General features: G+C 41.2%; 1 protein-coding gene across 3 annotated transcripts in view; it reads right to left on the bottom strand.

The window, feature by feature from the left end:
• Positions 1-961: 961 nt before the first annotated feature.
• The window catches only part of LOC120741886 (neural cell adhesion molecule 2-like), a 32,233-nt gene continuing 5,518 nt past the window's right edge, over positions 962-27,676 (bottom strand). Inside the window, exons 2-7 of one of the 3 annotated variants that reach the window (XM_040044982.1) lie at positions 26,999-27,331; positions 25,234-25,572; positions 19,220-19,552; positions 17,399-17,628; positions 2,593-2,698; positions 962-1,373 (exon numbers count right to left, since the gene is read on the bottom strand). In XM_040044982.1, the coding sequence (XP_039900916.1) occupies positions 1,030-1,373; positions 2,593-2,698; positions 17,399-17,628; positions 19,220-19,552; positions 25,234-25,572; positions 26,999-27,331 (1,685 nt within the window). In that variant the 3' untranslated portion in view covers positions 962-1,029. The remainder of the gene's footprint in view (positions 1,374-2,592; positions 2,699-17,398; positions 17,629-19,219; positions 19,553-25,233; positions 25,573-26,998; positions 27,332-27,676) is intronic. The other 2 variants (XM_040044984.1, XM_040044985.1) reach the window with 2 other exon arrangements.

Raw genomic sequence — 27,676 nt, 5'->3', positions numbered from 1 at the left:
GCAGGCAGCAGCATCTTCAATTCAATTCAATTCAATTCAATTCAATTCAATTCAATTCAATTCAATTCAATTTTATTTATAAAGTGCCAAATCACAACAACAGTCGCCTCAAGGTGCTTTATATTGTAAGGTAGACCTTAAAATAAGAGATACAGAGAAAAACCCAACAATCATATGACCCCCTATGAGCAAGCACTTTGGCGACAGTGGGAAGGAAAAACTCCCTTTTAACAGGAAGAAACCTCCGGCAGAACCAGGCTCAGGGAGGGGCGGGGCCATCTGCTGCGACCGGTTGGGGTGAGAGAAGGAAGACAGGATAACGACATGCTTTTGAAGAGAGACAGATTAATAGCAAGTATGATTCAATGCAGAGAGGTGACTGAAAAGGAAAAACGCAATGGACTCATTCCCCAGCCGGAAGGCACAGGGACCAAAGTATCTCATGCAGCGGTAGAAGCCTCAACATATAGGAAGCATGCTGAGGGGATACTAGGGTACGCACCCCAGCCCGCCACCACTCACCAAGGGCAACTCCAGACTGAGACAGAGTCCAGCGCCTCTCCAGTTGAGCCCAAGCCATACGTTGAGGTGAGCCTGACTATGTCTAGCCAGTACATCTCGACCTCATGCACTAATAAAGGCTCCTTGCCTAACAGAGAGGTGAAATTCAATGTCCCAATTGCTGGTCTAATTTGCCAGGGATTGGTCTGTAAGGGGCGTCCACTTACGGCTGCCGCATGGCACATATTGCACCCAACTGTAAAGCTTCCTCCTGCGGGTGCATTGAGTTTTCCCACACATGTTTACAGACAAACTGCAGATCATGAGAAAGAGACTGATTGATAAATGTCTTTGTTTCTGCTCTAACCAAACAATGCTGCTCTACAACTCTAGACTACCAGCCACAAAGACAACAGCTGGAGAAACATCTGTCTACCTCTGACATCCGCCAACTCATCCATACAACAAACAAACATCAACAAACCAGCAAGCAGCTTCACCTCTGATCACACACACACTCAACTCTACTCACTCACCTGGAGGAGCAACAATCAGGTGGAGGATGATGCTGTTCTTCCATGAGCGTGTTTCTTTAATGAAAAAACGGCACTCGTATGTTCCACTATCAGCAGTGTTCACATCCTTCAGAATCAAAGACATGTCTCCATCCTTCATCTGTCTGTCATGCAGATCCACCCGCTTCTTAAAAGACAGATGCTGATTTTCTGGATCAAACTGATCATCCTGATACAAAAGCACATATTCATCTGTCAGGTCAGCTCTGCTCCAATGTACAGATTTGATGTTGTTGTTTGGAGCTCGACATGTCAGAGTGACGTCCTGTCCAGACTCAGCTGTGATGTTTTTCTGCTCTGAAAGAGGAAACAACACAGAGCAGAGAGGTTAAAGGTCAAAGTACAATTATGATCAGAATGACTGACTTTAAATATTTTGTTTATTTCCTTTGACATTTGAGTTTTTAGTCATGTTGGATTTAATGAACTTCTGAACATCCAGCAGCTATTTAAATGTTTTAAAGTCGAGTTTTCATAGTTGAACATGTTCTGTTGTCTCTTTTTCTTTAATCTCTCTCACACTCCTGTCACACTGGTGTGTGTGACTGCAGCAGCATCTGCACATGTGCAGCTGTCGGCTGCTCCTCCTACACTCAGCTTCAGTCTAACCTAATGTGACTCTAACTCTATTCCTGCCATGTGATTGGTTCAGAGTGATGCTATTTTTATTGTTATTGAACTTTCATGTTACCTGTCAAAACAAAGAGGAAATAGATTCTATTGAGTATGTTTCATGTTTCCATTGAGAAAATGTCATTTTGCAATAATGATCTTTATCATTTCATCGCCCAGCTCTAGATTACAGTGAGAGACATTGAGCTCACACAAACTCCATCTACCCTGATGATGCCTTCACACACACAGACAAACTGAATCAATATGAAAATTATTCTTCTGAACTTCTGGTTTCTAACAGCTTAATCTGACCTGGAGAGACAAACAGCAAAGTGGAGCAGACTGACACAGTTACTGCAGACCTGTGTGTTTTATTATTACTGCTGATCTACATTATTATAAATGTGTGAGTCTGTAATCTCAGTGACTAACAGAGAACCTGAGTCTAAACCTGATGAGATGAAGTGTGAGGTTGTGAGAAAGTCTCTGACTGCATTCATAGATGTGTCCTTTCAGCTGCTCGCTCTGATCCAACCTTTGGTCTCTAAGGAAAAGGCTTCAGGGAGATGTTTGCTACGTTGGACTGTAGGACCATCAGAAATGTGTGCAGTAACAAAACAGGCAGCACTGAAAGCAGCTCTAAGTGTTTGTGTTGTTCAATGATTTGTGTACAACAACAACAATGGGACCTCTCTCATCCATCAGTCACCATGTGGACATTTTTCTGACACACTTTGAAGCTGATGGACGTTTTGTGTCTGCACTAAGTACGTTTTCACCAGCTGGAGAAACATCTGTCTACCTCTGACATCCACCAGCTCATCCATACAACAAACAAACATCAACAACCAGGAAGCAGCTTCACCTCTGATCACACACACACTCAACTCTACTCACTCACCTGGAGGATCAACAACAGTCAGGTAGATGATGCTGTTCTTCCATGAGCGTGTTTCTCTCATGAAAACACCACACTTGTATGTTCCACTATCAGCAGTGTTCACGTTCTTCAGAATCAAAGACACGTAAATAATATGAAAAACTGAAAAATGTCTTAACAAAACAAAAATCTACCTTTTATAATTTAAATATCATTACTTAAAATTAGAAAGACTTCCATTCACGCTTTAAATTTAATATAATAAAAAAACATATATTTAAAATAAACTTAAAATGTTATTCTACAAAATTTAGTGTCTGTGTCTCCCTCTGTCATCGCAATCTGCCTTGTTTAACAGCTGTGTGTTAGTAAGTAAAATTTATTCATATAGCGCTTTTTAAAAGAGGAAGTTATTTCAAAGTGCTTCACATGGGAATAAAAGCATATCAAATGAAACAGTAAAAATAGTATAAGAAAAAAAAAGGTATACCGTAAAAGCATGCTTCTTTAGTTCCAGTTTTGTTTTTGTATTAATTCCAGCAATAAAGCTGTGCCTTAAGTTTAGTTTTGTCAGTGAGTCACCATTTTGGGTTTTCTATCCTGTCCATTTCACACAGCACATGATGCATATTTGTATATGTAGAGATGTGTTGTTATATTTTGTAACATTCGATAATTTCATTTACTCAACAACTGTTCTAACTTGGAAAAACTGTGACCACATCATTATGTGAGGAACGCTGCCTACAGGTCAGGGGACAGGCTGGCTTATAGAAATGCTTGGAAATATCTCAAAGAGGGCATTAAAGCAGCAAAACGCAGATACCAGCAATGCATTGAGATGCGTTTTGAGGTTAACAACCCCTGTAGCATGTGGAAAGGCATCAAATCCCTAACGGAGTATACGACGACTCCCTCGTTATCCAGCAATGATAACACGCTTCCTGACACCCTGAACCAGTTCTTTGCCCGCTTTGATGGTTGCTCCAACAGCATGGGAACCCAGACAACACCATTACCCATAGAGGAGCCGGTACCTGTCTTTGAATGCCATCAGGTGAGATCCACGCTGAGGAGGATCGATGTCAACAAAGCAGAACCAGACAGGGTTCCAGGACGAATGCTGAAGTCATGCGCCGACCATGACTTCGGCGCATGACTTTCTCTTTGGCTCTCAGCAAAGGCGGTCGCACTTTTCTCCTCTCCTCTCCCTTATCTTCCCTGCTTAGCTCCTCATGTCCTTGTCTTATCTCGTGTTTTTTTACTTTTCCCTGGAACACTCTCTCACAGTCTGTTCTCTAAAACCTAAAAGAGGAATTATGGATTGGATCAACTGGTCCCTAAATACAATTGACACCCCTTTCTCAACGAGAAGTTTGGGCTTCGGTGAGCCTGAGTGCTGAAGATATCTACCTATTCGGAACCATGGTAACAGGAGCTGGCTTGGCCCTGACTTATCGAAGAATTAAGAAAGCGGAACCGGCTGTTCAAACCCCCACAAGGCTGCCCGCTGGGATTGGAACGATGGGAGAGGCGTGAGTTTCTCAAAATGGGCTCATTGAGTGCAGCACGGATAAGATCTTGGAGAGGCTACGGCTGCTGTGAATGCTCAGAATAAGATCTCTGACTCTGACTGAGCAGCACCAAGTTCTTGGGTGTGCACATCACAGAGGATCTCTCCTGGACGTACAACACCACAGCACTGGCCAAGAAATCACAGCAGCGTCTCTTCTTTCTCCGCAAACTAAGAAGAGCAGGAGCACCAGCCCCCATCATGTACACTTTCTACAGAGGCACCATCGAGAGCATCCTGTCGAGCTGCAGTGTGGTTTGGAGCCTGCAATGCGTCCTGTCATAGAACCCTCCAACGCATAGTGAGAGCTGCAGAGAGGATCATTGGTGTCTCTCTCCCCTCCCTCCAGGACATTTACAGCACCCGTCTCACTAAAAAAGCCCTTTGCATAGCGGCTGATCCCACGCACCCAATGCAAAGCTTCTTCAAGCTGCTGCCGTCAGGGAGGAGACTGCGGAGTCTCCAGGCCAGGACCAGCAGACTGAAGGACAGCTTCATCCATCAGGCTGTCAGGAAGCTTAACTCCCTCCCGATTCTGCCCCCTCTCCCCTCTTCTCCTCCATGGTCTCACTGAACTCTGTCACATACACACACACACACACTCACTCTCTGACTCACTCACTGGCCTGCACCAGTTACCAGTCACTTTGTGGAGCATTGGACTGCCATTACCTCATAAGACTTTGTTGTTACACTATCTCTTACCATATATTACTAAATCTACATTTGCACTATTTGCCTATTTGCACTACTCTGCCTGGTTTACACTCAATGTCATTTACCCTTACCTGAATATTGTATATTGTATATTGCATAGCTTTCTTGTTAAATTGTATTGTATTTATTTAAATTTTTACTTTTTAATTATTTTATTTGCATTTTTTAATCACTCTCTTATATTGAAATGTTCATTTGCTATTTCATCTAGGGTTTGAGAGTAACGAAATTTCTATTCTCTGTATGTCCTGTACATGTGGCAGAATTGACAAATAAAGTTGACTTTGACTTTGAGACTGGATACATCTCGGAAGGGCTAGCTCGGAATAACATCTCTGGGCGCAAATTGGATGACATCTCGGGGAGGCACACTGCCATGAGTTTTCAGAAATCGGCTCCTTGAGCACAAGAAATGACAACATCACAGAACGCAAGTATGGTGAAGCTCGCAGCTCTCCAACGGGAGATTGAGAGACCAGTGTTGGACTGTAGAACTGCATTGAAATTCATATGAGCTGTTCGCACTAAAGTAAAAACCACCATCACTTATGCGGATACCCCTTTGGCGCCAGCTGCGGTGGTCTCAAGGCTGGAGCTGAACAACACACATACACTTACACTGATAAGCACACACTCATCCCCCTCCCTTTCCAAACGCCTTCGATGTTTGTTTCCTGCGGGGGAACACGGCGGGTCTGTGTGCCACGCTCGAATGGTAGCGCTGTGCAGGGCGGCTGCTGTGTTCGCTTACTCCTCACCCCCCACCCAATCCTGTGGCTTGTCATGTCTTTCACAATGTTGTGCTGTGGACCTTTATGTGCCTTTTGTGCAGAGGAGTTTTTTTGTTTCCTGTTCTCATGCTGTCCTACCATGGAAGCACAGCATGAGTAGAGGTCTCTTGTTTTTCCTCTTGTAATTTCCCATTGTAGTGCACATTTCGGTGTTTTTCTGTAACGCTATCGATCTCCGACTTGTATCCCCATTTAATGTCTGTGTTGTGTGTGTAAGGTCGGGGGGCATTTCACTGCAGGGCAATCTGCATGTGGCGAATAAAGCTTTGATTGATTGATTGATTGATTGATTGATTGATTGATTGATTGATTGATTGATTGATTGAACTGGCGGGGGTGTTTACCAACACCTTCAATCTGTCTCTGCAGCAGGCTGCAGTCCCAACATACCTCAAATCAACTACCATCATTCCTGTGCCTAAAAGACAGTCAGTAAAATGTCTGAATGGCTATCGCCCGGTCGCTCTGACACCAATTATCATGAAGTGTTTTGAGAGACTCGTTCTTTCACACAACAAGGCCAACATCCCTGCTGACCTGGACAGCCTACAGTTTGCTTACTGCAGGAACAGATTAAAAGACGATGCAGTCTCAATCACACTTCACACCAGCCTTACTCATCTAGAGCATCCCAATACATATGTTAGGATGCTATTTGTAGTCTAAGGAGCTTGGAAAGAAAAGCGTCTGGACTCGTTTAAGTTGCTTGAAGACGTTTCACCTCTCATCCGAGAAGCTTCTTCTGTTCTTTTTTTTTGTCATCAACAATTTTTATTTATTTCGTTTTAAACTTCAATAACAGAACTTAAGGATAACAACATAATTAAATAGTTAAAAAAAAAAAACAACAAAAAAAAACCCAACAAAAAAACAAAAGACAACAACAACATAAACCAAAACAAAAACCAAATCAAAGGGAAGTTATCCTATTCTTTCTTCGCACACCAATCCCCACACCACCACTGTGTCATTACTCCTCTGTTCTTCAAGTTACAGAAAGCCAGCTTGTAAAGGGGGACCAAATACAATCTTATTGATGCAATTTATCTAATAAACCATAAGTCACTTTTTTGTAAGACGCCAACTTAGCTATTGTCTAGCCACTCTTCATAGGGAGGGGGGTTCTTTTTCCACCAATGTCTTAACAGGACCCGTTTGGCCATAGTAAGAGCCAAAATAATCCATCTTTTTGTATAACTGGAAAAATCTCCAGCAGAAAGTTCTGTGGTTATACCAAGTATGGACAGTTTTGGTGAGATACCAAATCTCCTTTTTAAAACACTGAAAATTACCTCCATTATATTTTCCCACCAATCCCGAAGTGCCGAACAGCTCCATGAGATATGTAAAATCGAAGCATTTTGACCATCACATCTCCAACATTTGTCCATACAGGCCAGGTTCCATTTATACAATTGTTGCGGTGTTCGATGCCACCTATGGATTATCTTAAGTTGAATAAATCTACTGCCTGTTTCTTTATACATAGTATTAACATTTTGAAAACATGAATCCCATTCAACTGAAGATATGTCCAATGCCATGTCCTGGGCCCAGTAGCCCTTAACTTTAAGGAGAGGGTCAGCTGACCGTTCTTGCAATAAGTCATAAATCTTAGAGGTAATGCCTTTACCCAAGGGTGATCTTGAGAGCAGGACTTTCACAGGGCTGCCCACAGGACAACTCAAGGGGCTTCCCAGCCACTTCGATAATGAACTATGTATTTGGACATATCTCCAGAATTGATTACGCTTCAACTTATATAACTCCACAATTTTATCAAAGCTTAAAAAACATTTAGTCCCACAGTCAAATAAATCTGATACATTAAGGATGCCTGCTTTACGCCACTGTAACCAGTCAACCGATGTCCCTCCAATTAAAATTCTTTTATTCCCCCATAAGGTTGCCGAAGGTGATTTAATAAAGTCCCAGTGACCTGCCCTATGTAATTTACACCACAATGTCTTCGCGTTTGCAATTATAGGATGGGTAGTTTTATGACTGGTATCAAACAGCTCCCTCCAAGGAGAAATACCGCCATTAACTTCCATCTCTATATGTGACCAGATGGGTTTAACTGGTGCAGTAGGTAACCAAGCTCTAAGTTGTTTCACGTTCATCACCCAATAATACCATTGGAAATTAGGCAATGAAAAACCTCCTTGTTTTGCACTCGCTTGAAGTTTCTTAATACTTAAATGATGCGGTGAGCTACCCCAAAGAAACTGCCGGATCAAAAAGTCTAAATCTTTGAAATACTTATCTAGAATGTGTAATGGAATATTAGATAAAATATAAAAGATCATGGGTGCAGTCATCATCTTAACACAACTAATTTTACCCGATATTGTGAGACGCACTCTGGACCAGCTACCAAATTCCATTTTTATTCTTTCAAACATTGGCTCCATATTTGCTCGAACCATCTTAGTGTAATCCGAGGTAATTTGTATCCCCAAATACCTCAAACCATTCACGAACCACTGGAACTCCCACTGTTTAAATAAAGTATGGGGGCAGTGTCCTGACATAGGCATTGCCTCTGATTTATCCCAGTTGACGCGATACCCTGAAAGCAGCGTAAAGCTTTCTATACATTCTAATAGGGCTGGAATTGACTTCCCAGGCTGTGTCATAAGTAACAACATATCATATCATATCATATCTGCATATAATAGAAGCTTATGTTGACTATTACCCATCGAAATTTCAAATATATTTACATTATTTCTCAGTTTTTGTACCAGAGGCTCTATAGCAATTACAAAAAGACCGGGGCTAAGGGGACAACCCTGTCTTGTGGATCTCTGTAAAAGGAAAAGATCTGATATGAGCCCATTCGTCAATACTTGCGCTGAAGGCGAATCATATAATATCTTTATCCACCTGATAAAATATCACCAAAACCAAACTTTTCTAATGTCTTAAAAAGATAATCCCTCTCAACAAAATCAAAAGCTTTTGCAGCATCCAGCATTAGGGCCACTGTTGGATATACTGAATCATATACATAATTTTGCAAATTAACCAACCGCCTAATATTATCTGAACCATAGCAGTTTGGAACAAAACCAGATTGGTCTGCATGATTTTTTTTCCGACATTACTACTTTAAATCGACCCGCTAAGACCTTTGCCAAGATTTTTCGGTCAGAATTCAGCAAAGATATAGGGCGGTAACCACTTGGGTCTAAAGGGTCTTTCCCAGTTTTAAGAATAAATGTTATAAGTCCAGAGTGCATTGACTGAGGTACTTTGAACACCTCATTATAAACATTGAGCAACAGGGGATTTAACATATCCTCAAATGCTCTATAGAAATCCAATGGTAACCCATCTAATCCTGGAGCTTTATTAAGTGGCACACTGTTAATTGCACAGGTAATCTCCTCCACTGTAATTGGAGCATCTATAATCTGCTGGTCAGTAGTAGAAAGCTGTGACAGGTTTAAATCAGTAAAGAATGCTTCGAATTTCTGTTCATCTAAACTACCTTGTGTAGAATAAAGATTATTGTAAAAGGCCCTGTATCCATCATTTATATGTCTAATAGAAGTTGAAATAACCCCATCTGATTGTCGTATGCCTGGGATATGGTTCATACTGTCTTTCTGTTTAAGACGGTATGCTAATAAACGACTCGGCTTTTCTCCCATTTCCCAATATGCTTGACTAATGCGAAATAAAGCATTTTCTGCCTTTCTGTTGTACAGTACATTCAACTTATATTTAACACCATCTGCAGCTTTGAGGAATCTGTAAAATATTTCCAAGACATAGAAAAATTGGCGCATGGTCTGAGAATACTATATTACCAATACTTGAATCTATAGAGTTATTCACTAAGACTTCAGAAATAAGAAAGTAGTTGATTCTAGTATAAACATTATGAGGCGGGGAGTAAAAGGAATATTCCCTGCCTTCTGGATGCATTATCCGCCAAATATCATTCAGACCCAAATCTGAGGTCATCTGCCTTATGGCAACTACAGATTTACTCTCTGTGCCTCTCCTAGGAAGTGATCTATCTAGGTCTTGATCCAGTATTTGATTAAAATCTCCTACCACTATTTGTGCACCTTCTAATTCCAAAAGATACTGTGACAGGCTATGAAAAAAGGCGGGTATGTCCGCATTAGGTGCATAGATATTACATAAAATTATTGGTGTGTCCAGTAGTTCTCCATAAACCAATATAAATCTACCTTCCTTATCTGTTATTACTTTTGTTTCAGTAAAGCTAACTGCTTTATGAATCAGAACCGACACTCCCCTACTTTTACCAGTTCCAGAACTGGAAAAGACTTTACCTACCCAGGAACATTTAAGTTTTAAGGCTTCTGACTTACACATGTGCGGTTCTTGAATAAAGGCTATATCAACCTTTGATAACTTTAAATATGTTAATATTTTCTTCCTCTTAATCCCGTTATTCAACCCCTTAACATTCCAGCTGGGTATTTTGAAATCTGTCTGTCTATCCATGTAACAATGTGGAATTCCATATAATACTTCAATTCATAAATATATCCATTGTAGAGGGTGGTTTTATGTGAAGATAAACCATTTTTTAAATACAAGCATTCAAAATAAATAGAAACAAACTGAAAACAGCTCCAGCAAAACTCCAGCCAGAAAAAAGGAAAAAACAAAAAGCAAGACTAATTCTTGCTAACTCTGGAAAACCCAGGGTTGGTGGTCACCGGTGCCTGGCAAGCAACCCAGCATATAACTAGTAGTTTATAGGGATATTTAAATTAGTCAAGTAAAAAGAAAAAAAAGAAAATCCCTACACCAAACCCATCTAACAATACGTTAAACACACTTACATATGGTAAAGTACTTCACCATCCCTGATCACAAAACAAAACAAAAAAAGGCAGAAAGTGTCACTTATCTTAAGGGAACATATTGTTAATAAATTTTGCAGCCTCCTCCGGTGAAGAAAATCTGTGCCCTGCTCCATTGCGTTTTATTTCTAGAGTGGCGGGGAAGAGCAGCGAGTATTCCACTCCTTTTTCTTTCAACTCCAACTTGATTTGTTTAAAAGACATGCGCCGGTCCATGGTTCGTCGGGAGTAATCCGGAAAAAACATTATCTTCACCCCACGCCATAGAATCTGGCCTTTCTCTCTGGCTGCCCGAAGGATGTCCCCCTTATCCCGGTAACGGAGTAAGTTAACCATAACAGGCCGCAGTCGTTCTCCCTCTTTCCTACTCTGTTTCGGCGGACCCATAGGAACACGATGTGCTCGCTATATTTCTAGCGTACGGGGCTCCAAAGTTAAATCCAACATTATGGGGATCTCCTGCTGTAAGAACTTGATCATATCCTCTCCTTCTATTAACTCGGGTATACCAATTATCCTGATATTACAGCACCGTCCTCTGTTGTCCAGATCTTCAATATGGTTCCGTAAGTTCTCAATTTCTTCTTGAATAGTGAGTAATTGTTGCTCTGACGCACGGGTTGCCTCCTCAAGAGTTGCAACCCGACTTTCCACTTCTTCCATGTGGGCACTCAACGCATTAATTTTACCTTCGATCTCCTGAACAGTCGTTTTTATCTGTTTCGTGTATTTTTCAATACTATTTGTCGATGTCCGAATGATTCTTAACTCAGCAACCAACTCGTTTAATGTTAATTCTCCTCTCGAGACTACACCTTCGCAACGGCTGGGTCTTCCTGAGGCCTGCTGACGTAGGCATCCATTTTCTTAGTAGTTTTAGCTTGTTATTCAGGCGGAGGTTTTTAGCACGCTGTGCCCTTCTAGTTTGCCATTTCCGCATTACTTCACGAGGGCTAGTTATTTAAAGGCATTTCACATACATGTGCCAGTACACAGTGTTCCAAAAAAGACGGTGCATGCTATTACTATAACTATTTTCAGTGTGCAAGTTGCAGAGCAACTCTTTTCAGGCTGCCATCTTGTCGGGAACCACAGAGCCACCCACGTTTCACCTCTCATCCGAGAAGCTTCTTCAGTTCTAAGGTCAAAAGGCGGAGTCCCAGATTTAAACCCAGTGGGAGTTTCCCCCCAAAGAGGGACAAAAGGACCCCCTGATGATCCTCTACCTAATCCCATGAGCCGAGGTGTGAAAACGGGTGTGGGTCACAATCAGCCAGGGTTTCGGGTGAGCTCATCGTGAAACCTGGCCCTATCCTATCATGCGATTTCCTGAGGTCAGATGGCCCAGGATGTGAGTGGGCGTTTAGGCGTCTGGGAAGGGATCTCAAAACTGGATTACTAATGCATTACTAATGATGACACACAAGGTTGTAGGAAGGGACAGGATATATGACACAGTGATGCTGATGCTATCAGACTTTCCGTAACCACTCCATGTACAACAGCCCAGATCAGCAAACAGTCACTGCTCAGCAGTGTTGGTCTAGTTCAGGGGTCTGCAACCTTTAACACCCAAAGAGCCACTTGGACCCGGTTTCCATTAAAGAAAACACTGGGAGGCGCAAATACTTTTTGAAATCTAAAATGAAGATAACACTGCATATGTTTTGTTTTTTACCTTTATGCTTTGTGTGAACAACTAAAGTAAGTAAGTAAAGTTTATTTATTAAGCGCTTTTCACAGACAGGCAGTTACAAAGAGCTGTACACAAATATTAAAATAAACAATACAATCAATAGACATTATACACAATGTAAAATATCAAATGTAAATAATGTAAAGAATATAAAATACGTAGATTAACAAAAGGCTTGTTTGAACAGAAAAGTTTTTAACTGCTTTTTAAAAGAATCCACAGAGCAACTACAGTGTGTTGCTTATGAAATCCATGAAGTGCTACCGAGAAAATTACATTTTATTTATGTAATTAACACATTTTGAACTCTTAAAGAAATATAACAAAAGGAAAGACACCCAGCTGAACTAAAATGATCCATGTAGCAAACAAAAACTGTTGTGAGCCGCCACCCTTATATCGCCTTTGGGCTTTTGGAGCCTTGACCTGACTTTTAAAAAAATAATTGAAAAAAAAGCACAATGCTGCTAAAAAAAAAAGGACTTGCAAAATTCTGCCTAAATATGCATTTTACCTGGTTAATGTGTGTGGTGGGGCGTGGTCTGCAGTGCCGCTGTATGGGAGTCGGACGCACCTGAGCGGCACCCGCAATCACGCCTCGCCGCCTTAAAGTCTGTGCTCTCTCTGCTGTTGTGTTGGTATGTGTCGGGCTATAGGCTGAAAAGCTACAGCCGGCTGTATGCGTACAGCAACCGTGTGTGAAAAGTGGTCAATAAAGAGATGCTGAAAAGCGAGTTCATGGAAACATCGTCGGGTCTGTCGTGATATGTTTACAATAAGACTTATGGTCCCGAACCTCTGCGCACAGCGTCTGCAAATCTGGGCTTTCATCTTTACGCAGGACTGGCTGTCATCTGTGAGGCGTGAGCAGTGTTTGTTTTTAATATATTTCATGGTGGAGAATAGCTGCTTACATAATGTGGATCCGAAGGCACCTGGGGTCGAAAGTCTCGATAAATGCATGGCATTTCAGCGGGTATACCAGCTTCCGCGAGTGTGACACTTATTTTCAGCGATGAAAAAATAATAAGATATAATTTTATTCTTATATTTCAAAATTACAATAATCTTCCAATTTAGAACTACAAGTTAAAAAAAGAACTAAACACAAATGAAATACACTTTAGCTAAATACTTCTAATTTATTTTCCCAAACCACCCGGAGCCGCAAAATAAAGACTAAAGAGTCGCATGTGGCTCCGGAGCCGCGGGTTGCCGACCCTGGTCTAGTTACTTGTAATTAGTAATTAGTAATTAATTACTGATTACTTCTCCAAAATGTAATCACGTAACTTTACTGACGACTTATTTTCAAAAATAATTAGTAACTTAGCTACTTTTAAAAAACATGATACACAATCTGAATAGATAATAAAGCAATAGACCTTTAGTCCAATTCTATTTTTATGCATAATCCATTATATAAAATGTAATTACATTTTTTTAAAAGTCTCTTTTTAAAATTTGTTTCATTAGTTTTAATCTTTTAACTTTATGCATCAAGCACAAATTAAATTGGCTGTAAAGGAAGCGCTGTGAGCTCTGTGCCCCTAGAGACAACAAAACAAGCCTAAGATGCTGCAAATATGTTTGCAAGGCCCACCTCACCTGAGTATCACATACCAGTCATGTGCATGAATACACATGCACACACAAACATACACATGCCCACACACAGAAACACACACAGACAAACACACACAAGCACACTCACACATACACACAAGGCTTCATGTTGAGTTTGGTCTTAAGTTTTCAATTTATTTTTTACATTAAATGTTCATTTTGTAATTCATTTTCAGTGCCTGTTTGTATTTTCACTGCAGTTATTTGATGTCTATTTATTCGTGTTAAACACTGCTTTGAGACACAGCTAAAGAAATTTGAATAAAAATGGTGAGAAATGTTCTTTGTGATAACTTAAGAGCAGTTAACAAGGACCAGTCAAGTTCGACCGGGAACACTAAAGTAAGGGGATGGGGGATGCAGAAAACCAGAGGGTTTTAAACATCTTCCAGGCTCTGACCTCAGAGGAGGGACAAGAAAGGAAATCTTCTGGTCAGCGATTTCCAGTTTTATTTCAAATCTCACTAATTCAGTCAAGTTTTCATCAAAGATTGTTTGGTAGGTAGGAGATGGAGCCTAAATGCAAGATTCAGTAGAAAAAACATAAACCCAAAAGAGCAGCTTTAAAGCTGAAATCTCAAAGTACAAAACTACTGCAGGTCAAAGAATCTTAAACAACAGGAAACTCTTCCAGGAAACCAGATAAGCAGAAGGCAATGCAGCTCAAACAGAAAACCAAACATCTCAAAATGAAATTTAAGTCATGAACCCAAAAAACACACATAAACCTAAAGAACTCTTGAATGGACGCGGACAACTGAGAGCATAAAATACCATGACAGGAACTCACATCAGGAATAAGAAAATAAAGATATATAAACACTAAGAAATAACTGAAAGCAAAATGTCAAGAAAGAATTAACAAACAAAAAAAGAAACATGATCCACGCTACAAAAACTGGAGTTTCCTGGAACACTTAATGTATCAGATCTGAGGAATTTTCTCTGGGGACATCTCAGGCCCTCCAAGGTTTGGAGGCCTATCTCCCCCTACCACCACTTCCCCTGCCAGTGGCGGACTCCCTCAGACATCGGTGCGTTGGTGGTTCTTTGTGTCTGTGGGTGGGCGTCCAGGTACACACCGGCTCACTCCTTGGCGCCTGCTTATCGGGGCCTGGAGCCTGGGGCTTGCTCGGGCCACTTCGGAGGTGGGGTGCCCCCGGCCTCTCGGCCTGGGGCTCGGTCAGTCAGGCACAGCTGGCTGCCGGCGGAGCTCACGGTCGCGTCACTGCAACCCCCCTGGCTTCTGCTCCGCGGCTGCTGAGTGAGCCCTCATCTGGGACTCTCCTCAGCTCTTTCTGGGACAGTGGCGCGGCTGCCCCTCTGTTGGTCTTCCTTGGTCTCTTGTGTTCTGGGGGCCTCTGGATGTCTGGAGTCTTGATCTCCTCCATACCTGCTTCATGCCCTGGAGGACGGGGCTGTGGCCCCCCCACACCCTCTAGCACAGGGGTGTCAAACTCAAATACACAGTGGGCCAAAATTCAAAACTGGAACAAAGTCGCGGGCTAACGTTAATATTTATTGAAATATATTTATTCCTCCAGATATAAGAATGAATTTTTCTTATGGACTCAAACACGTTTTGCTGAAAAACTGAATATGGAACAAGCAAAGCTTAGTACTAAACAATATATATATTAGCTGTATAATACCAGTAGGCCAGCTCTGACAGTAATTTGGTATGGCTTCGCGGGCCAAATGTAAGTAGGCTGCGGGCCAAATTTGGCCCGCGGGCCAGAGTTTGACACCTATGCTCTAGCAGATCATTACACGAATGAACCTTTTAAAAAACAAGCACGTCCATGCTCACAGGTGTACACACGGGTGATCACACCCACAAACTACACCCTTTTTGGCTCCTACCTCAAAGCACACTGTGTTCTGTTGATCTTATGTGCTGCACAATAATGTTTAACATTTAGTATTTACTGTCATATTCCCATATATCATTGTGATGTTGTTTATTATGTTGCTCTCATTTTCTTCTGCTTGTTTCTTTTTTCTTTCTCAGCAGGTGATCCAGGTGATCGATATATGCATTTTTTTTCTTTTTTTTTCTGTTGGTTTTTGTTTTTTGCCCTTCTCCCTCTTCCCTCGTCCCTCTTCTCAGCTGTTTCTCTTTCCCTCTTTCTTTCTCCCCTTCTTTCCCCCAGTCAAGTCTGTCCCGTATTCAGTAAGTGAAAATAAAATAAACAATAAAAGGTGAATAAAATGGAGCATTACGGCAACGCTGGGATGGTCAATTTGGTAAAGTAAATCCGTTGGGCATCTTTCTTTGCCTTTAGACAACAATTCTGATGGCAAAAGAGCCAAACGGGACAGACAGAAAAAAAAAAAAAAAAGATCTGAGGATGTAGGAATGTTTTGTTTATATGATGTTTGTCTTTCCGGATGTGTGGAACCTTGATTAAGTAATTTTCTTCTTCCTGTTGTCGTGGTAACTGATAAACTGTTGGGATGGTTTGGAAGTACTCAGGGGAGTTTTTGCTTTGCAGACTGTATATAGTATTTTATTCTATTCTGTACAGTTGTGTACTGTATTTATTCTTATTGTATTCTAATTTTTGCCTCATAACTTTTGCACTGTCCACTTCCTGCTGTGACAAAACAAATTTCCCACGTGTGGGACTAATAAAGGTTATCTTATCTTATTTTGACCGCATGTGATGCCTGTTTTTATGAAAAATTACACAGTACTGTGCAAAAGTCTTGAGCCACCACTAACTTCTTTGTCTCCTTGGAATCAAATCACAACACTTTTTTCTTTTCAAATTAAAATCTTAAGAAACAGCAGAAGCTTTCTGAAGCTTCTCTTTGGATACTGGCTGCTTTTTCACTCAGTTTCAGTCCTTGTAGCTGACAGAGGAATTTGTTTCAAATATAAAAATACTCCAAACTCAAAGGATCAAGCATCTTTAGACACTTTAATGCTAGCAGCCTGTCACTAAAACACAGTTCTATGAAATCTATGAAAAATGTCAAAGATAACAAAATTTAACAGTCACAATTTTGTTGTTCAATGATTTGTGCACAACAACAAAAATGGGACCTCTCTCTCTCATGTGGACATTTTTCTGACACACTTTGAAGCTGATGGACGTTTTGTGTCTGCACTAAGTACGTTTTCAGCAGCTATGGCACCGGCAGGATTCACTTTCACAGACTCACAACCACCAGCTTCACCCCTCCCCTCCCCCTCCAGCTGTAGGCTTTAACATTGAGTTTCCCCACACATGTTTACAGACGAGTTAGAGAGCAAGAGAAGAAGAGACGGATTCATAAATGTCTTTGTTTCTGCTCTAACCAAACAATGCTGCTCTACAACTCTAGACTACCAGCCACAAAGACAACAGCTGGAGAAACATCTGTCTACCTCTGACATCCACCAGCTCATCCATACAACAAACAAACATCAACAAACCAGCAAGCAGCTTCACCTCTGATCACACACACTCAACTCTACTCACTCACCTGGAGGAACAATCAGGTGGATGATGCTGTTCTTCCATGAGTGTGTTTCTTCAATGAAAACACGGCACACGTATGTTCCACTATCAGCAGTGTTCACATCCTTCAGAATCAAAGACACGTCTCCATCCTTCATCTGTCTGTCCTGCAGATCCACCCGCTTCTTAAAAGATGGATGCTGGTGTGTTGAATCAGGGAGACCATCCTGGTACAAAAGCACATATTCATCTCCCAGGTCAGCTCTGCTCCACTTTACGACTAAGATCTTGTTGTTTGGAGCTCGACATGTCAGAGTGACATCCTGTCCAGACTCAGCTGTGATGTTTTTCTGGTCTGAAAGAGGAAACAACACAGAGCAGAGAGGTTAAAGGTCAAAGTACAATTATGATCAGAATGATTGACTTTAAATATTTTGTTTATTTCCTTTGACATTTGAGTTTTTAGTCATGTTGGATTTAATGAACCTCTGAACATCCAGCAGGTCACCAGTGACCCACTGAGGGGGAATTTTAGCCTCATGCTAAACATGTAAAGTGTCAGAAACTACAAGATGTTAGCTTCCACAGAACAACAACATGTGCTGATAATAAGTGAACATAATGTGTGAGAGAAAGCAGCCTCTCATTATAAGACACTGTGAGTCTCATTCCTCAAACTATGCACATCACACTGACACACACATAGACCTCTTTGTCTTTGTCTCTGTCACAGCTGGATTGCAGATGTTTAATCCACACAGTCTCCATTTAGCCTTGTATCACTTTCACACAGATTATTATTGACATGTTAACAGGCTGATACTCTTCACTCATTGTCAGTTTCTAACAGTAAATCTCACCTGCAGAGACAAACACAAAGACGCTGAAAAAAGGAAATAAAAGCAGGCTAAATTATTACTTAATTATATTTAATATTTAAAGAGGAATATTCTTTCGTTTGTGTCACAAATTATAGCAACAAATATTTTAAAAAAGGACAATTTCAGGTCATCCCAGCATAAGTTAAATCAATTAAATGATGACAACTGACATGTGTTTTTTATCATCAATGTTAGATGATTTTACTGTTGAAGTTGTTTTTCTTTGTTTAAACTCTCTTAGATAAAATCTCTGTTTCTCACCTCTGATTGGAACAGAAAACTGTGATCAGACTGTGAATACAGTCCAGTGATTGAACCCTGAGGGATCAGTGCTGTACTGCTGTCACATAGAAAGTCAAGACAGATGTTTTGAAGTTTTTAAGGACACTTTCTGTAAGTCAGCATTTCAGGCCTGAAACATAATGCAGGCAGCAGCATCTTCAATTCAATTCAATTCAATTCAATTTTATTTATAAAGTGCCAAATCACAACAACAGTCACCTCAAGGTGCTTTATATTGTAAGGTAGACCTTAAAATAAGAGATACAGAGAAAAACCCAACAATCATATGACCCCCTATGAGCAAGCACTTTGGCGACAGTGGGAATGAAAAACTCCCTTTTAACAGGAAGAAACCTCCGGCAGAACCAGGCTCAGGCAGGGGCGGCCATCTGCTGCGACCGGTTGGGGCGAGAGAAGGAAGACAGGATAAAGACATGCTGTTGAAGAGAGAAAGAGATTAATGGCAAGTGCGATTCAATGCAGAGAGGTGACTGAAAAGCAAAAATGCAATGGACTCGTGCATTGAGTTTTCCCACGCATGTTTACAGACAAAGTGCAGATCATGAGAAAAAGAGACGGATTCATAAATGTCTTTGTTTCTGCTCTAACCTTACCCAAACAATGCTGCTCTGCAACTCTAGACTACCAGCCACAAAGACAACAGCTGGAGAAACATCTGTCTACCTCTGACATCCACCAGCTCATCCATACAACAAACACACATCAACAACCAGGAAGCAGCTTCACCTCTGATCACACACACACTCAACTCTACTCACTCACCTGGAGCAACAATCAGGTGGAGGATGATGCTGTTCTTCCATGAGCGTGTTTCTTTAATGAAAACACGGCACACGTATGTTCCACTATCAGCAGTGTTCACATCCTTCAGAATCAAAGACACGTCTCCATCCTTCATCTGTCTGTCCTGCAGATCCACCCGCTTCTTAAAAGATTGATGCTGATCTTCTGGATCAAACTGACCATCCTGATACAAAAGCACATATTTATCTGTCAGGTCAGATCTGCTCCAGTGCACAGCTGTGATGTTGTTGTTTGGAGCTCGACATGTCAGAGTGACGTCCTGTCCAGACTCAGCTGTGATGATTTTCTGCTCTGAAAGAGGAAACAACACAGAGCAGAGAGGTTAAAGGTCAAAGTACAATTGTGATCAGAATGATTGACTTTAAATATTTTTGTTTATTTCCTTTGACATTTGAGTTTTTAGTCATGTTGGATTTAATGAACCTCTGAACATCCAGCAGGTCACCAGTGACCCACTGAGGGGGAATTTTAGCCTCATGCTAAACATGCAAAGTGTATTACCATGTAAACAGGCTGATATTCTTCAGTTATTTACCTCAGAGATGAACACGTTCTAACAGTTAATCTCACCTGCAGAGACGAACATGAGGACTCTGAAAAACAGCAAAGTGGAGCAGAGTGACACAGTTCCAGCAGACATGTCTGTGTTTCTGTATTAAAATCAGGGCTTCAAATCAAATCGGAGCTTCAGATGAGACTATATGAGATGAGCTTTAAGGTTCAGATGAAGCTGAAAGTCCCTGAGTGAGAGAACAGGTCTGTAACTCCACACTTAAGAGTCAGAGAGAGGGAGGAACAGACAGTGGTGGGCTGGACCAGTGTCCTCCAATGCAAACGCAGAAATGAAGAAAACTGGAGAGCAGCCAGTCTGTAAATAATGATGCCAAAATATTTCTACCTAAGAGGTCAAAATCAGGACTCTTATTTTCTAAAATTAATGAGGAATTATCTGGTTTTGTGGCTGAAACATATTTAATAACAGTCATTTGGTTTTGGACATGACTGATTATAACAAATATACACTGGTTAAAAGCTTTAGTGTCATTCAAGGTTGTTCAGCACTTTGTATTCAGAAATTGTTTTCTATTATTTTAAGAATCATCAGCTCTTTATAGAAAGCTGAGATGAGAACTTAAGTTGGTGCAAGTAGATTAGACAAAGCTTTTTAGACAAAACATTTTGAGTGCTCAAAGCAGAAAAGGGCTATTTAAGAATCAGTCCATTTACCATTTTCTTCAAGCCGTTTTTTTTTCCTTTTGTGTCACAAACATAGTAGTGAATATAAAAAAAAAAGCATAATTTCATGACATCCCTGATTTAGGTAAATCAAATGATCACACCTGATATGTGCCTTTGTATATGTCATCCAGGGAAGGACGGATGTTGTTTTGCTGTATTTTAATGTGAAGTGTACTTATTTATTTTTTATATTGCATGTTTTGGTTGCATCCGTCAATTTGTCCTGGAGAGACTCCGCCCTTTTCCCCGTTTTTACTATTTGGACACACCTGAGAGGAAAGGAGCGAGTGGTAATTTACCGAGAGTGCTCAGTGACAGATGGGACTTGTGGAAGGCTTGAGGGGAGGCATGAGAGACGGGCAGGAGTGAGTGGTGTTAGGCGGCGGCGCCCGCAAGCTGAAGGACTGGTGGAGCTTGGCGTTCAGGAGCGCAGGAGGATACAGCGTCAGCGACCAGGGACGCGGAGCGAGCGGTCCGACTGCTGCAGCAACAGGAGGCCAGATTACGCACTGCGGGAGATCAGAGGCGGCGAGGCGGGCCGGTGCCGATTGGCGGTTACAAAGAAGCGGTGGGCGGAGTTGAGAGCTCTGCCCATCCAGGTTAAGTCTTTTGACTTGTCCCCTTTTAATGAATGAAAGCTGCCTAAAGGAATAGTGACTGCCGCTGCCTTCCTTTCTTTAGCGCAGCGGGGCCCAGAACGCGGAGAGGAAGGCGAGGACGCCGCCGGGTTGCCCTCCTGCACCGCTTCACTGGATTTTTAATTCTTAGTGACTCTTATACCGTGGCGGATGCCACTGGACTTTTAATGTTGTGTTTTATTGATTTTTACTATGTTGTACCCTGGCCAGGGTTGTTTTAATTCATTTTATATTTTTTTAACTGTTTAAATATAATAAATTATATTTTAACTACAGTTTTTATTCGTGTGCTTTCCCTTGGCGGCTCCACTGCTCAGTCTGTTTGGAGGAAGGTTTCCCTCCTTTAAAAAAAAAAACACTGTGGAAATAAAATCAACCTTCGCTCGGTGTGATATGAAAGATGTTTGGAGCGCTTTAGTACTTTAAGGACACTTTCTGTAAGTCTGCATTTCAGGTCTGAAATATAACGGAGCCAGCTGCATCTTGCAGACCTATAAAATCTAAGGAAGGCAACCAGCCTCCACCCATCCCACCGGACCAGCAACCCTGTCACTGTATAACGTTGTCTACCCAGCAGCCCTAATCATCTGGAATGACGTTCGATCTTGGTGGTGAAACTGAGGCTCCTCTGCTGCCACCTGTTGGATCTTTACATAGCTTACATATAGTACCTCTCACACAGGAAACCTTTCTTACACACACTTTTTAAGAGAGAAGAGGAAAATAAAATAAAACCCATTGTTCTAGGAGGAGAAATGGCTGAGCAGCTGCATTAAAAGCCTTAGATCACCATGTCAGATAGAAAGCATTGGATGCAGTGACGTAAAGCACTTCGCCAGTAAACAGCAAAGGTGTGCTCTCTGAAGTAACGAGCCGTGCTTCTAATCTGATGGAAAAGTCTGGGTTTTGTAGTTTCCAGGAGAGCGGTACTTGACTTACTACATTGTGCCAAGTCTAAAATTTTGTGGACGGGGGATTATGGTGTGGAGTTGTTTTTCACGAGCTGGGCACAACTCTTAATGCTTTACCAAGACATTTTGGCTTGGTATGGTTGGGGTGGTGCTGTCACTTGGTGATTGCTCTCTCTGTGGTAGAGTATCACTTTCTGTATCTCTTACAACACACAGTGGTGTTTTTGTGTAGGTCATATGCTTCGCCACTTTAGTTAAAACTTTTAGATAATGTCTTATTTCCTAGTCTAATCTTCACATGCTCTATGCCACGTACATTCTCTTTTGATTCACTCACTAACTACATTCACTCACTGTGTCTTCAGGGATCTGCTAGCATAGTTTAGCTCGTAGCCGACTGATTAGTAAGATGGCCTCTATACCTGTCCCTGCTGCACTTTCCTTCTCAGTGTTTGAGATGTTTATTTAGTCCTCCAAAAAAGATGTGGGCTTTATAGAAAATTGGGAACCTTTCTGGGACAAATCTGGTCTTGTTAGAAGAGATGGTACCCATCCAATTTTGAATGGAGCAGCAGAGATGCAGTTTTACATGTCTTTTTGCAGCTTCCCTCTCGTTATCTTGTCATCCCTTCAAATGTCCATCCCCTGAGAGACTGTGCATGCTCCCATTTTGCCTGGAAAAATAGTTTTCTGCTTTATATAAAAGCTCTTGATGAAGCTGGAACATCATTGATTGAAGAAATGTTGATGTCAATGCGCTCAAATGGCACCTCCATTAATGGTAGCAGACACAAAGTGATTGGGACCATTAAATCAGGGCATTCTGAGAAACGACATTTATTTTGTCTTCAAAACATTGTGAATGAAGGAACAATGTACAATGTCTCATCTGAAAAGGATGATCTTTGAATATTAAAAGGTTTATAAAATGTTAGATCTGACATCTTCACTATACATCTCTCCTTAGTATGTACAACTCTGAATGCATGCAGATGGTTATCAAAACACTTCGTAAACAACATGTTTCCCATTAAAAAAATGGCAAAACCACTGCAGGTCAGGAAAGACTCTTAAACAACAGGAAACTCTTCCAGGAAACCGGATAAGCAGAACTCAATGTAGCTCTAACAGAAAATCAAACAACTTAAGTCAATTAACTCACAAACCCAAAATACACACATAAACCTAAAGGACTCTTGAATGGGAGCACAGAACTAAAGGCATAAAGTACCATGACAGGAACTCACATCAGGAATAAGAAAATAAAGACCCATAAACACTAAGAAATAACTGAATAGTTATTTTTTAAAAACAAAAAAACAAAAATGATCCAAGCTATAAAAACAGGAGTTTCCTGGACAATTAATGTATCAGATCTGAGGACGTCGATTATAGCTGCTGGAATGTTTTGTTTATATGATCTTTATCTTTGCGGATGCTTGGAACCTTAATTAAGGTCTCTGGGCAAATTTAGGTGCTTTACTTTTTCCTGTTGTCGCGGTAACTGATAAACTGCTGGGATGGTTTGGAAGAGTTGAGGCAAGTTTGTGATCTGGAGACACTTTGACCACATGTGATGTTTGTTGTTATATTATGAAAAATCACACAGTACTGTGCAAAAGACTTAAATCACCCAAACTTCTTTGTCTCTTTGGAATCAAATTTTAATTTCACAAAAAAATAATTAAATTCTCAATAAAACCCCCAATGTCAATCATTTAGTTGTAGCTGAACCATGAGCCATCAGGCAAATCTCCATTAGCAAGTTATCGTGGATCACCCCGTGCGTGGGGCTGCACAGCATCAACACATTAGCGCAGTTAGCTCGTTAGCGTGGTTAGCTCGTTAATGCAGTTAGCTACATAAAGCGTTGTCACTGTGCAGGTGACCGGTGGTAACTCACTAACAGAGATTTGCTGCGTTAATGCTGTTATGGCATTAACGTCATTTTAAAGAGATTAACGCTGACAGCACTAATTCATACATGTTTGTAACACAGTTTTGCTTTGTGTTCATGAACATCCTGAAGACTGTAGTTCAGAGTCACTGGCAGGCAGCACAGGAAAGTTCATTTCTGTGTGTCTTCAGATCATTTGACCCACAGTTCTGCTGTGAGGTTTAAAGATGATGATCAGCATGTTCTTCACTTTTGGTGTCAACACAAAGTTTGGATCAGCAGCAGGAGACTCAGAGTTCAGCTCTTGACCCCTGACCCCTCTGAGATATTTCATATCCTCCCTGGTGAATTTGATGTGTTGGTCCACAAAGTTCATGTGATCAGTGGTACAGCCTGAGATTTGACTTTCACCCAGGTGTCATCCACATACCTGAACTAATAACTTGGTGATGGTCCAGGGTTGGATAACAAAGCTCTTTTTTCCATGTTGGGGAAACCTGCAGTCAGCTGAGACTGAAGAAGTCACTTGGATGAGACCAGATGAACAGAACCTTTTATCTTTTTTGACTCTGCTTCTGTTGTTTTTTGGGGTTTTCTTTTGATGTTTTTTTAGATGAGAAAAAAAACACTAACAGCAGCAACAAGAAGAACAGGTAAAGCTTGCAGTGCAATAGATTCATCCTTCTCCCCTTCACCCTTCCTGCCATTTTCTGTTTTAACTTCAGGTTTCTTCCTTTCATCCTTCTTTACTTCTTCCTTTTTCACTTCATGCTTCATCCCTTCTTCCTTATTTCCCTCATTGTTCTTCCCTTCTTCCTTCTTCCCTTCTTCATTTTTTACTTCATGCTTCTTCCCCTCATCCTTCTTCCCTTCTTCCTTTTTCACTTCATGCTTCTTCCCTTCTTCCTTCTTTCCCTCATTGTTCTTCCCTTCTTCCTTCTTCCCTTCTTCCTTTTTCACTTCATGCTTCTTCCCTTCTTCCTTCTTTCCCTCATTGTTCTTCCCTTCTTCCTTCTTCCCTCCATTCTCCGTGTCTCCTCTTGTCTGACCTGCAGGTGAGAAACAGGTGTGAGGTGTCAGCTGTCAGGTAGGTGATGAGTGAAGAACAGAACAGAATCCGTTTGATCTTCAAACTGCTGTCAGACATTATCTACTACACTCTGATCACATCACTCAGACCAGCTGCTTTCTAAAAAGTCTCATCAACAACATCTTTACAAACAAACATCAACAACCAGGAAGCAGCTTCACCTCTGATCACACACACACTCAACTCTACTCACTCACCTGGAGGATCAACAACAGTCAGGTAGATGATGATTATGAGCTCCTGAGAGCGTGTTTCTTCCATGAACACACGACACTCGTATGCTCCAGTGTCATTAATCGTCACATTGTTCAGAATCAAAGACGCGTCTCCATCCTTCATCTGTCTGTCCTGCAGATCCACCCGGTTCTTAAAAGATGGATGCTGACCTTGTGGAACAAATTGCCCTTCCTGGTACAAGTAGACGTAGCCTGATGTCAAGTAAGCTTTGCTCCAATGTACAAATTTGATGTTGTTGTTTGGAGCTCGACATGTCAGAGTGACGTCCTGTCCAGACTCAGCTGTGATGTTTTTCTGCTCTGAAAGAGGAAACAACACAGAGCAGAGAGGTTACAGGTCAAAGTACAATTATGATCAGAATGATTGACTTTAAATATTTTTGTTTATTTCCTTTGACATTTCAGTTTTTAGTCATGTTGGATTGAATTTAATGAACCTCTGAACATCCAGCAGCTATTTGAATGTTTTAAAGTCGAGTTTTCATAGTTGAACATGTTCTGTTGTCTCTTTCTCTTTAATCTCTCTCACACTCCTGTCACACTGGTGTGTGTGACTGCAGCAGCATCTGGCCCAATCCAGGGGGTAACTGTCCCTGAGACAAAAAAATGTAGCATTGATTTGTTAACCATTCCTCGCTGTCGGTCCCCTGACCGTGGTCGGGAGACGCAAGGGGAAATGCTTCCTCCAGGGCCGAAGTTTTGTCCTCCTTCGGGGTCAACTCCCATCACTTTTGTGGAGTAGTGAGGCAGACAGAAATCAGCCGAGACACCCAGGAGTACTGAAGACATGAGGCTTTAATACCGGTACTGCACATTTCAAAACACACTGCATGGGCTGTAGCCCATTAGAACGCTGATCCCGGTCGCCGCCTCTATCCGTGACATTCTTTTCGGTCACCGCTTTTTCATGCGCATGCTCACACGCACGTGAGCATGCGCATGAAAAACTCCTCACACAGCACCCAGCCACACACAAGCCAGCAGTTCCCACAACAGATTAAAAACCTGTCTAAAAATGTGATTAAGAAATAAGGGTTTGTTAAAGGTTTAAAGTGCTGTAAAGTTTGTTTGAGGTAGAGTTTGTAATGGTCACATGACCAGAGTTTAGTTGAGAGCACAACTATGGCATTGTGGGTCAGAACTAGCATGAATACAGAGCTACAGATGCTGTATGTTCAGCACCTGAACATTTTCCTGTACTGCTAGCTCAACACTGTTTATGGGCAATAACATGTTAGACTTTAATAAGATGAAAGACATTTACGTTGTAAACTTTGTGTTTTCTTCAGTGTTCATGGTTTCTGAAGAGAACGAGAGAGAGAGAGAGAGAGAGAGAGAGAGAGAGAGAGAGAGAGAGAGCGAAACAAACTTGAAAACATCAATATAATGTTTGGCTATTGTTTGTTGGAGCCCTGTAGTTACACCGGCTCATCTTTTGTGTGCAGACAGATGGCTGATTTCTTAGAGAGGTCCAGTGCTGAGACTTGTAAGTTGCTGATGCAAATTAAATCATTTAAACAACAGAAATTTCTCCTGTATTGCAGGTGTGCTACATGACAGAGTCATGATAAGTAAGTTCATTAACATTAGAATTTAGATTAAAATATTTGCATCCTCATGTACTAAAGTGATTTTATTATTATATTAATATTGTATAAATATGGTTAAAATTATCCTTCAAAGAGTTAAATATGCTTGTTGGACTGTAGGACCATCATTCACTCACCTGGGGAAACCCTCAGGTTGATGATGCTGAGGAGTTTCCATGAGTCTGTTCCATTCACAAGGACATGACACTTGTATCTTGCAGTATCATTAATCGTCACATTTTTCAGAATCAAAGACACGTCTCCATCCTTCATCTGTCTGTCTTGCAGATCCACCCGGTTCTTAAAAGACAGATGCTGGTCGTCTGTAACCAAGTGACCATCCTGGTACAAAAGAATATACTTATCTCTCAGGTCAGTTCTGCTCCAATGTACAGCTGTGATGTTGTTGTTTGGAGCTCGACATGTCAGAGTGACATTCTGTCCAGACTCAGCTGTGATGGTTTTCTGGTCTGAAAGAGGAAACAACACAGAGCAGAGAGGTTAAAGGTCAAAGTACAATTATGATCAGAATGATTGACTTTAAATATTTTGTTTATTTCCTTTGACATTTGAGTTTTTAGTCATGTTGGATTTAATGAACCTCTGAACATCCAGCAGGTCACCAGTGACCCACTGAGGGGGAATTTTAGCCTCATGCTAAACATGCAAAGTGTCAGAAACTACAAGATGTTAGCTTCCACAGAACAACAACATGTGCTGATAATAAGTGAACATAATGTGTGAGAGAAAGCAGCCTCTCATTATAAGACACTGTGAGTCTCTTAGTTGCAGATTTAGATACATTTTCTTCAAGA

The sequence above is a fragment of the Simochromis diagramma genome, unplaced genomic scaffold, assembly GCF_900408965.1.
Source record: "Simochromis diagramma unplaced genomic scaffold, fSimDia1.1 OVJJ01000104.1, whole genome shotgun sequence".
Classification (NCBI taxonomy): domain Eukaryota; kingdom Metazoa; phylum Chordata; class Actinopteri; order Cichliformes; family Cichlidae; genus Simochromis; species Simochromis diagramma.
The sequence above is the reverse complement of the archived record's forward strand: the minus strand, read 5'-3'. Positions and strand labels throughout refer to the sequence as shown.